This window comes from Chrysemys picta, chromosome 4 (genome assembly GCF_011386835.1).
Source record: "Chrysemys picta bellii isolate R12L10 chromosome 4, ASM1138683v2, whole genome shotgun sequence".
Taxonomy (NCBI): domain Eukaryota; kingdom Metazoa; phylum Chordata; order Testudines; family Emydidae; genus Chrysemys; species Chrysemys picta.
The window spans coordinates 25,093,202-25,105,942 of NC_088794.1; the positions used below are offsets into that span (position 1 = coordinate 25,093,202).

A 12,741-nucleotide genomic window follows, 5' to 3' on the forward strand; every position below is an offset into this window, starting at 1 on the left:
CAAATTTTTTTGTTTTTCAAATAACTGACTCTATCCAAAGGAGGAGAATCTCACCTCATCCTGTGCACCAAACCTAACAGCATAATTGTCAAAAGAGCGAGTCCAGGAAAGTCAAGATTTTGACCTTTTAAGGGTTGTTTTTACAATTTTATTTTATTTTAATGGCAACCTCTTTCCCAGAAAGCTTGCAGTGTAGTCTGCAAAACACAAAACCCCTACTGCTTATACAAATTACACCCTCCATGCTCTGGGACCGTTCCTTTCCTTGAAAAGATTTTTTGCTCCCCCACAAAGGGACTTTTCTAACTAGGTTTCAAATGTTAAAACTCCAAAGATTAACAAACAAAAAAAAAAGTCATTCACAACCAAGAAAAGCTCTGGAGAATTTTGAAGGGGGAGTGCATACCTTCCAAAGAAGGGTATTTCCTCAGTGTCCCTGAAACCTAGCTTCAATATCCATTAAAAAATGCAGACTATTTTAGCAACCAAACCCTTTCTCTTTTTTTGGTGTAAGTGCTTAAATCAAGCCATAGGAAGAAAAAAAATCTTTCTGCTCCAAGTACTGGTGACTTTCATTTTCCTCTTCTCTCTGTCAGTTCTGGATTTTAATTCTCCGTGCTAAGCGGCATTTCCCCCACAGTAATCACAAACATGCATGGAAAAGAGAGAACGAGAGAAAGCAAAGAAAAAAAAGGGGGGAAAGTCTTAAATCAATCACAAAGCCAGACAGACGTTTTAATCAAATCAAATTAGAATCAGCAGCGGTTCAGAAAAGAAAAACACGACACGCACAGCAAGACCCCCGCCCCTACACCCCCATCCCCTGCCAAAATAGTAGAGACGCTTCAGTCTTACCTGAAATCTCCCCAGAAACATATAGCATAGTAGACTCAGATTGTGGGGTTGGGGTGGGGGAAGGAAGGCTGCAGAATTTGTTCAATAGAAAACAAACTTTTTGATTAGTTATTACTCTAAACCCAAAGCCCCAAGCGAATGGCGAAGCCTCACTTTCTCCCTGATCGTTCTGCCCTGTCTCTCTCTCTCTCTCCCCCTCTCTTTTTCCTCTTCCCTATTTGTTTTGGTTTGTGTTTGCTTGGGTGTTAGGTGGAAAAAGCTGTCTAGGATATTTTTTTTGGTGTGTGTGTGTGTGTGTGCGCACAAAGTTTTAAACATGCTCGCTCGCTCTCTCCCCCTTTCCACCTCCCTTGATTTGCTCTTTTGATTGGTGTCCAGGAATGCAAGAATAAAAAAAATTGCATACACCCTCTCTCCAAGCTGCTTGCTTTTTTTTTTTTTAAATTCAAGTGTTAAGCAGAACCAGGTTGCTTTCAAGAATGTATTTGATGCAATTGTACACAAGAGCAGGCTCCATTCATTTTTCTCTTTTTCCCCTCCTCCCCCCCTTGGCTCTTCAGCTTTGGGCAAAGGTAGGGAGCTATGGAACTAAAGGGCGACATGCTTTTCTGAAAGCAAGAGGAGGAGGAAAAAAAAGAGACATTTTAAAAATAGATCTTAGAGGATAGGGGGGAATGCCACCCCTTTCACACACACCCCAGATCTTTGGATGTTGCAAAGCTTTTGTTAATGGCATTGAGTGGAAAGAGATTGCGAAAAATTAAAGAGTGTTTCCCAAAGAGTTGTGGGTGGAGGGCGCGCTGGGTGGGGAGGGGAGATGGGACGCAGCAGGCAAGGAGGAGGGGGAGGGCTGGCTTCCCTTTGGAGAAGGGGAGGTTGGGAAAGGTGTAGAGGTCTCCCTACCTGCTCTGAAATCCATTTGGTAAAGCCAAAGCTACACTCAGGACTTGCAGCCCTTCAAGGTAGGTTTGTGATTTAGTGCTTCCTTTCTCCAAGGGGGCTGCACAGAGTCTGCGGTCCTTTATTTTTGGCCAGGATTAATAATCCCATTTGCCAATCCCACTCATTTAGGGTTTGGTTTGGGTTGGTGTGTGGTTTTCTTTCTTTCTTTTTTTTTTTTATGAGGATATTCTTTAGCCCTCTTTTTTTTTCCTGACGTGTAAAGCTTTAACCACAAGCTGAAACACCAGTCCCTGGGGGAGGGGGGGGGGTGCAAAGGGGGGAGAGGAGGAGAGGTAGAGGCAGATTGGTTATTCTCTTTTCTACAAAAGAAAGTTTTAGTAGGAGGGGGTGAGGTAAGCATGCGGTGCCACCCTGTGTCAGAAACATCGGAGTGTCAGAGAGATGGGGGGGGCAGTGAGTGAGAGAGAAGGGCACAGTCAGAGAAAGATGGAGAGAGAGAGAGAAAGAAGGAAAGATACAGACAGATGGAAAAAAAGAAGAAGGAAAGAGAGAGAGAAATATACATAGACAACAGAAAGAAGGGAAAAAGGAAGGAGATAGATAGATAGATAGATAGATAGATAGATAGATAGATAGATAGATAGATAGATAGATAGATAGATAGATGACAGAATCTGTCTCAGTCTCTCCTCTCCTTTCTATAATGTTCAGCCCCTCGCTCCTCTTTCTCTCTCTTCCTCACATTCCAGAATTTTTTTTTTAAAGTTTTGCCCATAAGAAAAAACCCTACAAGCCCAAAGGCAGCCCTCTGCCCTTGCCCCAGCCCAAATGCCAGATGCGGGACTTGGAAAAGTTATACTGGTTCATTCATTTTTTTCTCCGCTTTCTGCTGACCTTTCATGGGAAACCAAATACAGTTGATTGTTGATTTTTTTTTAATTGTTTTCTCTAAACAAGGGAGAAAAGGAAGCCGCGTGCAGTGGTTTAGTCATCAGCAGGTGACTAACCCTGCTAAGCATTTCACCAGGCGACAGACACCAGAATGGGATGGATGGGGGTGAGTGCAAATATTTTGATGAAAGGAGAGTTGTGGGGTTTCTGGGGGGTTGAATTCTGAGTTTCTCCCCTCCCCCCTCACTAAAGTTCACACATTTTCTATTTTTCATTCATTCTTTCTTCCTCCCTTTGTGTGTGTGTGTGGGGGGGGGGGTTAGATTTGTGATTCATTAATCAGCAAAAGGCATCATAGCCCCATTTCAACACAAGACCTTTCAACTGCATATTGTGACTCAGCACTAGGCTCCAACTTTTTACAAAGTTAGATGCAGAGGCAGCTTTCCCATCTGCTTGGTGTTATTTTTCAAAATAAATGTGTCTGCTTTCAAAATCTGAAATATTTAATAATTAAAAATATTTTGCTAAATCTAAATGCAGCAGAATAAATATTTCCTCCCTAAAACAGGTGACCAATGTCCAAAAAGACATCATCCCTTCCTCCAGGAATATTTTATGTACAATAAATACTTAACACACACCTTATATATATACACACACAATGTAAATTTAAATGCATTTAAAAGTCTAATAGGTTCTGCAGGCATTTATAGTCATCATTCTGTTTCTCCCTTGTTTTGCATCTACACATATATTTGTGTGTGCACAAGAACTACATCATGGTATGGGCCCAATCCTGCAGTCCTTCCTCTGGCAAAATTCCCATTCACCAGTTTGCAAAATACACACAAAACTCATTGCAGTATTGTGTAGCACTGGTGTCCAAATTCAGTGAGTTTTCCCTCTCTGAACAACTGCTCTAGAGAATGACATAAAAAACGTCAAGATCTGTGTAAAAACTCAAGTTTTGTTTGGTTTTAGAAGTCTGGTTTAATATAGATGCGTGACTTTTTTTCTTAAAAGATTTACAAACAAGAATATTTCTTTTTTGCATAGTGCAACAGCTAAAAAAGAGTTTCTTTTTAATTAGCCTCATTTATGGGACAAGCTTTGCTCTTGGTGTCTCTCTAAACTAGATGAGAACTTTGGAAATAAACTTTGCATTTAAAATAAACTATCAAATGTTATTAAACTTGGTTTGTTGGGGATATGGGAAAAGCAAAAAAAGCAAAAATAAAAAACAGACAAAAAATCCCAAACCCTGTTTATTCACATTAGTAAATATTTACATTTTTTTCAAACAAGAAAAGCAGGGAGAGCTTTTTGTTCTGTAGAACAAAATACAATCAATGGATTCAAAATTATTTTCATTTGTGAACCATACTTGTTGCTGTTGTTGTTAAAACTTTACTAGTATTTATACTTTGTGGAAAAGAAAAAAACTATTACAATCCTTTTAACTGTGGGGAGGGGGGAGAGAAAGAGAGAAATGCATTCATTTTTGCAAGTTTTCTCTTAATGCTTTGTGTAAAACAAAGGCACTTACAACTTGTCTTAGATTTTTAAACAGTGCCTGAAGCTCCTAAAAATTAGTTTAAAATACAACCAGGGTTTTAAAAGCACCCAATATCGCAACATTTTTGTTTGAAAGTTCTTCAACTATTTTTTTCTCTTTGGTGGTACTCACCATAAGAGTGTGAATAACTCAAGTTTTCTGCCATTTCTTAAACAGCAGCTCTGCTATCATTTACAACTTGTTATGTATAATCATTTATATACGTGTGTGTATATTGATTTATGTAACAAATACACAAACAGATTTAAGTGAGCCTATATGGCAATACATACAATGATATGAATATCTACAATACAAATACTGACATATTTATGTACACTTCTGTATTTCTTTTTAGATAAACACAATTCTAAGTGTGTAATATGTACACATACACCCCCAATATCCTTATTCCATCCCATGTTTTTATTAGATACACAATATCTGACTGTAGGGAAATGTAGGTTACAGGCTGGTTAAAATGGGGGATTGTTTCCTTTGCAACATTAACAGGCAAAATGTGAGCCCAGAATGCACGTCTGAAATTGTGTTTGTTTCGTTCTCAATCCAAGGGAATGCTTTTTTTTTTTTTAAAAACTGCTCAGAGCTGGCAGGCGGGAATGGGGCAGTGCGATATGCCACCAGGAAAGCTTTGGAGACCCACTGATATTGCTGAGCAATTAGAGACAAGGAAATTCTTTTCTTGGCTTCGGAAAACTGGGGGTTTACCCTTCCGCAGAGGGACATTGCACAACACTAGCTTTCAGCATTCATGCCTGCCAGCCACAGGTAACAAGAGACAGAGGGAGGGGAGTGGGAAGAAAAGAAAAGAAAAGAAAAGAAAAGAAAAGAAAAGAAAAGAAAAGTAGGTGCCTCTTTGTAAGGTTCCCCAATTCCACGCTTTTCTTCAGGACTGAGTCACACTCTATACCCCTGTAATACCCGGGGAGGTGGTGGAATCCCCAATAACCTAGAACAAGATCTCTGAATGTGGGACAGACTGGGGGGGGGGGAGAATCCCTTTATTTCTCATTTTCTGTCATTCAGATGAAGCGACAGAAGGACAAACAGAGCAAGGGCTGAAGAACAAACGTTGAAAGCTAGAAGCAATCCCTTCCTCAGGCACAGACTGACTGAATTGGGGTCTTTTTGCTTTTACGAAAAGGAACTGCTTCCCAGTTCCAGTCAAACAGACCCTGCCACGATTGCAGCCCTGAGACAGAGCAAGAGAAGCTCACTGGATTAGCTTAATAAAATATCTTCTCATCCCAATAAAGCTACTGATACTGATAGTAACTTTGTCCTTCCTAGAGCCTCTTCCCCTCCTTCACTCAACATAGGGAAAAGTCCCTCCCTGGGAGATGTGGTATCACAGTACCAGAGCTTGGGAAGTGGGGTTACCCTCAGCCCCTCTCACTTTGCTCTGGCTAGTATAACCTGCTGTAAGGATGTCCCAGTTTATATTCACGTGGGGGGGGAACGGGGAAGAGGTTCAGTCCCAAGTCTCTAGGTGAGGGGCAGCACTGTGGGGAAAGTTCTCTCAACCCCTACCCCTGCCTGGCTATTTCCTTTATACCCCAACCTTCACTGCATCAGGGACCCCATCCCACCCCAGACATTCCCCCCACCTTGGGGACCATCTCTTCTGGATGCTCCCATCTTCACTATTTAAGCACCATGGATGCTCAACCAGTCCAGTGTAGTTCCTTGTGCATGTCAATATGGGACAGTCCCCCCAACAGTATATTTCTGCCTGGCCTTCTTAGTGGTGCTGCAGAGTATTTGGCCTCCCCTTCCAGCAGGTTGATAGGGAAGCCCCCTACAGCTAACAGCTGGGGAAAGAAGCACTTAAGTCTCCTGTGTCCAGAGGTCACCATGGTGCAGTCGTAATCTTAGGGAGCTGAAACACCCGAGCCAAAGGTCAGGTAGCTGACTGCAGTCTTGGTGCCTGGGTGCAAGAGCTAGGCAGGAGACTAAGGGTATAGATACTCTGCAACTGGGAGCGTGCTTGCCAGTGCGGGCAGATAGATGTTCTAGCTCTGCTCGAGCTAGTCCGCTGAAAATACTAGCGGGGCCATGGCAGCACAGGCGGCTGCTCAGGCTAGCCACCCCTAACAATGTACCCAGGGGGTCGGGCAGGTTTGTACTCGGGTGGCTAGCCCGAGCTACCACCCATGAATCTGTGGCCACACTACTATATTTAGTGTAATAGCTTGAGCAGAGCTAATGCGTGACTGTCTACCCGCGCTGGAAAGCACGCTCCCAGTTACAGTGTAGCTGTACCCTAAAAGGGGTCCTCCCCAGGCTTCCTCAGCACCACATAGGGCTGATGCTGCTGTGTTTTGCAGGGAAAGGGTTCTGGGCTGGAGAAGCTGGGGCTCACAATAAACTGCCTCCCCTTGGCTGGGTGGGAAGTGGTGGCTGATGGGGCAGCCATGGGGGTGGGGGCTCGGTTCCCTGAGACCAATCAAGTGTCATCCTGACCCTTGTCTGTGTGGCTGCCTGGAGCAGTGGTGGGGCTGTTAGAGAGGAGGAGAGAGGAAAGCCCTTCCTCACCCAGGGAGAGAGCTTCCCACTCCTCCCCAAGCAGTCCCAGGCGCTGTCTGGATCCTCCCCATTTTGGGGGGTGTTAACAAGGAAAGCTGGGTCTGGGCAGGTTCCAGCCAGGACATGGCTATTGGCACTGAGGCTTTGCTTGGCAGGGTCTGGGATGAGCAACAGGTTTGAGATGGGGGCCAGCTGGCCCCATCTGTCATACTAGGCCTCTCAGCAGCCTTGGAGCTGGTGGGCTGGAGCTGCCCTGCAGACAAGAGCTGATGGGAGGGTCACCCCTCCAAAGCCCCGCCCATCTTCTGGGCTCTTTGTGTATCCCAGAGGGCTCTTGGGCAGATTGTATCTAAGAATAGGGTACAGCGTCCCCGGTATGTGGCTCACGTGGGTGATACTTGGATGCCCCATGGCCCTGGCTGCTTCAGACTCTGTCTGGGAGAGACTGTTGGGTAGCATTGCTGGTGGCAGGTTTCAAGGCTGCTCCCTTCCCTTCCACCAGATCAGAGGCAGGAAGCTGGGCTTAGAACCTTCGTGTCACTTCTCACTGGGTTTTCTCCACAGAGAGTCCTTGGAGCTGCTCGGCTAACTTGGTGTCTGTAAAGCTCATTCCCTGTTGTTCCCTCCCACCTGGCAGACAGCACTCCCCTCATACCGGTGCAGCAGCAGGTTCCCCCTGCTGCCCTGTGCTCCCTACAATTCCCCCTCAGGAGGCATTACAATGGAACTTGTGTAGAAGCCTCCCTTGATCACTCTTCCTGACTCTCTCCTCACTTGGGAACATCACAGGTAGATTCTTTAATTGTGAAGCACTTTGGGAAACAATTTGTACCCAAAACACTATACAGCAAGTTCAATGGCTCAGGGATGGCCTCAGGCCCTGCCCATGAGTTCCAGACAAGCCATGAAGATGGAGCTTATATGCCATGCTGATGGTTGTTTTAGAGACAGCACAAGAACGAGGAGTGCAATGGCTATATCAGACCCTGCCTGTGGGTTCTAGGCCAGCCATGAGCTGCTCTTAATGCAGATGGAATGTCTACAGGCCCTCCATGGAGTGGCTCAGTCCAGCCATGGTGATGGGGCTCACAGAATCAGGGATGAGAGCCATGTGACAACAGGCAGTCCCCAGAGGATGTGTGTCTGAGCAGCCTGCTCCCAGTCTAGCCTGCCTCCTCTGCTTGGCGGCCGCATTGTTTAGGACATTGGTCGTCTCCATGGCACTGGGCTGGGACGTCCTCTGCGTGGGAGGGGATACTCACAGAGCCAAGGGCTCCACCTGGCCAGCTTGGCTCAGTGGGTAACGCACACCCTGGCAGGCTGACAAGCTCTCCTATCCCCTTGGCAGGCGAGCTGAGCTCCTCTTGCCCACCCCCCAGGCACCCCGCTCCTGGGCGACGTCACAGGAAGCATCGTGGGAGGCTGACCTCACTTTCTGCAGAGCGTGAGTTGCACATTCGCCCTCCAGCGGCGCCACCAGCCAGCCAAGCCTCCCACTTGCTGACCTTTCCATTGGACTCGCTCCCATCCCTGCTTACTCCACCTTCCCTCCCCTTCCCACTGACCCCCCCACACACTCTCCTGTCTAGACTGTGCCCATCTCTCCTTCCTTCTCATCAATTCCCCATGCCACCTACCCATCTCTTCTGCCTTCTCATCAGCCCCTCTTTCCTCTCTGCTTTGGATGATAGTTGAATACCCCAGAGCTCCCTCCATGGCGTTATCCCACCCCTGCAGGATTGAAAGTTGAGTCCAGAGGTCCCCTTAGAGATGGGAATTAGAGAAAGAAGAACAGCCTCACAGTGAGACACGTAGGGATATGTGGGACAGCAGTCTACAGATCCCCTACCCCTGAGACCAGAGAGCAGAACACTGAAACCTCTGCAGAGGGGAGATTTGGAACTCTGGTGACCCTTCAATTTCCTACTTTAAATCCTCCCCAAGCCTCTAAAATGCGCCCCCCCCCCAAGTGAGAACCTGGGGCTGGGATCTCAGGGGCCCAGCCTGCAGCTCTGTCCCCTCCCACTTCCAAGGGGATTCCAGGTGACTCTGCTGGGAGTCAGCCAGGGGATTTCTCCACACACAGAGCAGACACTTGGCTTCCCCATTTCTCAGTGCAGTGATAAGCACCTGTCACCCCCTGCTGGGCAAAACATGAAATGCAATAGTTTGCCAGAACCGAAAGACCAGCTGTGTCTGTCTGTCTCTCAAAACAAAGCCCACAGAAAATAAGTAAAGATCTATATGAACCGGCTGCTGTGTTGGTCAGGACAGTCTCTGCAGGGAGCCAGTGGTTCTGGAGTGTATGTGACTTGACCCTGAGTGAGTGTGTATGGGGGGGTGGGCAGTGATGGCTGAGTCTGTGAGAGGGTGGGGTGGGGAAGCAGTACTGGAGAGTGAGGGGTGACCTTGTTTGAGTGTGGAGACGCAGTACTGGGGAGCAGTAGTACAGGGGCTGTCCTGTGAGAGTATGGTCAATGGTGCTTGGGGGGAGCCGAATGTGGGGGGGATCAGTGCTGTGGAGCAGCAGGAGCTGACCCTGTGTGAGAAATGGGGGAGAAGTCCTGGGGAGCAGGGGGTGCTGACCCTGTGTAATTGCAGGGCGGGAGAGGGCTGTGCTGCGGAATAGGCAGGACTGACCCTGTGTGAATGAGGAGTGGGGGAGCAGTTGATGGTGGCGCTTGGGAGAGCTGACCCTGCGTGAGTGGGTTGGTTGGTTGGTTGGTTGGGAGGGCCATACTATGATGAGATTGACCTTGTGTGGGTGTGGGAGTCTCCCCAAGAGGGGGTTATAGACTCTCCCTGACCTAACTTAAGGGCTCCACAGACTCAAGCCCCCCCCACTCCTCGCCTAGTGTTAGCCTCCCCTGTGTCTAGTCAGTGCAGGATCTGGGAGGTCAGGAGAGAAGAGGGGAGGGGTACACATGGCTTTGGACACTGCAGAGGTGTGTGCATCACGATCCCAGCCAGCTGTGTCCTATCCACAGCTCCATAAAACTCTGAGCCCCGAGGCCAGAGATCCTCATGGGGATGCTCGCTCCATAGGAGCCCGGTTGCTGTTCAAGCGCTGGAACGGACACTCTAAACACCAAATCTGGTTCTTCTCCTCCTCTTGGGAGGAAAAGAGGCTGTGCCAAGAGCCTCTTCCAGGGGCCACTAATGTCCAGTTCCAGTTCTTCTCCTCCTTCTGAAGGCTAAACCCAGATCCCATTGCAGGGGCACAGGGATGCAGTTCTGGTTCTTCACCTCTCTGCAGGACTGCACCCAGAGCCCATTCTATGGTGGGCACGGAAATCCCATATGTAACATGTTTGGTGGGTCTGAACCCAGTCCCCAACATCCACAATCCTAATGGGCACCACCTAATGGGCTCCCAGCAGAGAAGCCAAGGAGTTACTGTGCCAGAGAGTTATTGAGCTAATTCAGGGACGGTGGGGACTTGGCCCTCCAGCTTCCCTGGCTGTACCTGTTCTAGGAGATTCAGAGAGGGCTCTGGACTTTGGGGTTCTCACCTCAACCTGTCATCCCCTCCATTCCCCGCCCCCTCCACCCCATACTAAGCAACACACCCTAAACATATTAACCAGAGAGAGATGGGGAAAAGAAAGGAAAGGAGATGGGAAAGAAAGGAGGGGCAATGCCTCAGACACATGTTTATGCCTCAAGGGGCTGTGGGATTTATTGCAAGCGAAGTAGTATTAAGCATAAGGCCGCTACGTTGTCTTAAAGTAAGATAATCTCAGCATCTCTCCTCTGGCTCTGGAGAGGGTTAACCCTGTAGTTCTCTTGCTTAAATTAGGATCAGGGCTCCATTTCACGAGAATGCACAGACATCACAAACACAGAATAAAGGATGGTCCCTACTCCAAAGAGCTCCAATCATTATTAAAAGCCAACACAACAAGTGAACATGATAGATGCTAGGAGGGTAGTAATGAGGGACTGTTGCAGTTACCAAGCCTGACAACAGGCAGGTCCCACATCAGGTATTTTTTTGTTAGAATTCCCTATCAAACTAGATCCCTTGGACTCCCTCAAGGCTCCCTCCCAGGAACACGTGATCCTGGGCTTGCTGCCCATTATTTTTAGAGCATTTTATTTATTTTTCCTTTCTGTACAGACTCCCTACACCATGGCCCTTTACCCAACATCATTAGTTCCCATCTCCTTAGCCCCCTCAAACCGTGGGCCAGTCCCTCAAGGTGTGTAATTCCCATATCTTTGCTGCTACACAGGGGGCCAGGATGGGTTCCAGAAGCATAGGGAATCCACTGATCTGTTATGGAATGCCTGCTTTGATGTCCCCACCTGTGAGGGTACCAATGGGGCCTGCCCGCTACCTAACTCCCTACTTAGGCTACCTATCACTGGGAACTTCCTTATTGCTATTGATCTTTTGTGTGAAAGGTGCTCAGATACGATGACAGTGATGGACAGCAAGGCAAAACTCTAATATAGCAAATTAGACATCTCCCCCATCTCTCAACCCTACAGAAGCACTCCCAGAGTCTGGAAACGCTGAAACCTGAGGGGCTGCTCAGCTAAAAGGAACCTTCATGTAGAGCTGCTGAGAGGGGGTATGGGACTACCAGGGCCCCAGAAGCCTGGCATCACAGAAAGGAGGGAACAGAGGTCAGCTCCATTACCAGCTGCAGTTAGCAGCAAGAAGTACCTCTGGCATAGCAGTCTCTTTGTGCTGCAGAGAATGCCCGTTGGAGGTAACAGTCAGAGCTCCCGTTTCTCAGGGAAACAAAACTTCCTGTTAGCCCCATAGACTCAACCCAGTGACAGGAGAAGGAACCAGAGGCTAGTCTGGCTCATACATCACCAGTAGGACGGTTAGATGAGCCAAGTGCTCTTGGTTACACTCGGGCAATCTAATTAAGGCAATGGGGTTAGGGCTGTGTGGGCAGGACCCAAAGGTGAGGAGGGGGAGGGGAATGTGGCTGTACATTGCTCACCTGAGGGTGTGACCCAAAGGTCACAGGACAGTTTGGGTGGGGACTGCACAGAAGTCAGGATATAGCCTGCCGAATCATTCTTGCTGGTGATGCTACAAGGCAGGGAAGACCTTAGCATGGCTCCCAGCTCCTGGGGAGTTTGAGGCATTTGTATCATTGAGATGATGAGTACAGGGCCCCACAAGGTGGGTTTGACAGTCACTCACCAGAACAGAGCTGCGCAGTGAGTCATCGTTCCCCTGTGCTGTGATTGGGAGGCTGTGAGGTCCTGCTCAGCTGGGGCACAAGGATGGAGCTTCAGCCCCTGACAGAAGATTCCAAGCTGGGAAGAGGCTAGGAAAGCCCTTGCAAAGGCTCCTCCTGGCCCCTTTGCTTCTTGTCCTCATCCTCTGCACGAGCAGCTTGTGCCCAGATGAGCTGCCACCTGGATCATGTGCCACAAAGAGGCAGACTGCGGTTGCCCATGAAGACCACAGCTTCCAGCAAACCTGGGGTAGCAAGTTTGCGACCTGGGGAGGGAACCTGAGCCAAAAGTCTCCAAGAGGAGAATGATGGCAGCCCAGGGGGAGGGAAAGAGTTGGGGCTCAGGGGAGGAGACTCTGGGGGTGGAGGGAAGGTGTGTGTTTGAGTGGAGACCAGAGAGACAGCCTAGGCCTCAGGGGGTGGGCTATCTCTGAGATGGGGCAGGGAAAGGAGCCTGAACCTAGTGGGGTGTGTTTCCAGGCTTTGGAGTGGGAGGGGCCAGGAGCCTGCGCAGGGGAGGGGGTTCTGAGGGGCACTCTGGGAAGTAGGCAAGGGAGCCTAGGTTGGGGATTGGTCCTGCTTTAAGCAGGGGTTGGACTAGATGACCTCCTGAGGGCCCTTCCAACCCTGATAGTCTATGATTCTATGAGGCTCTGGGCAGACCCCCGCACTCTACCGCCTACATTCGAGGCCCCATTGTCTGGTAGTTCTGTCCCTCTGCCGTCCCAGCCAATCAGCGTCATTCGGCTCCTCCAATGGCAGGAGGGGACGAGCCCACCTGAC

At 48.4% G+C, this 12,741-nt stretch overlaps 1 protein-coding gene and 1 long non-coding RNA gene across 4 annotated transcripts in view; one reads left to right on the top strand and one right to left on the bottom strand.

Annotated features, from left to right (window-relative positions):
• Positions 1 to 12,709, bottom strand: part of CLCF1 (cardiotrophin like cytokine factor 1) — a 49,854-nt gene extending 37,145 nt beyond the window's left edge. The window contains exon 1 of one of the 3 annotated variants that reach the window (XM_065591753.1): positions 11,922 to 12,709. In XM_065591753.1, coding sequence (XP_065447825.1) covers positions 11,922 to 11,947 — 26 coding nt within the window. In that variant the 5' untranslated portion in view covers positions 11,948 to 12,709. Of the gene's footprint in view, positions 1 to 855; positions 1,195 to 1,758; positions 1,910 to 11,921 lie in introns of those variants that run through there. The other 2 variants (XM_024114861.3, XM_008178281.4) reach the window with 2 other exon arrangements.
• Positions 1,362 to 5,548, top strand: LOC122174476 (uncharacterized). The gene is made up of 3 exons (XR_006176342.2): positions 1,362 to 1,817; positions 2,716 to 2,815; positions 5,255 to 5,548. It is a non-coding gene; the product is annotated as an uncharacterized LOC122174476 (long non-coding RNA).
• Positions 12,710 to 12,741: the final 32 nt, after the last annotated feature.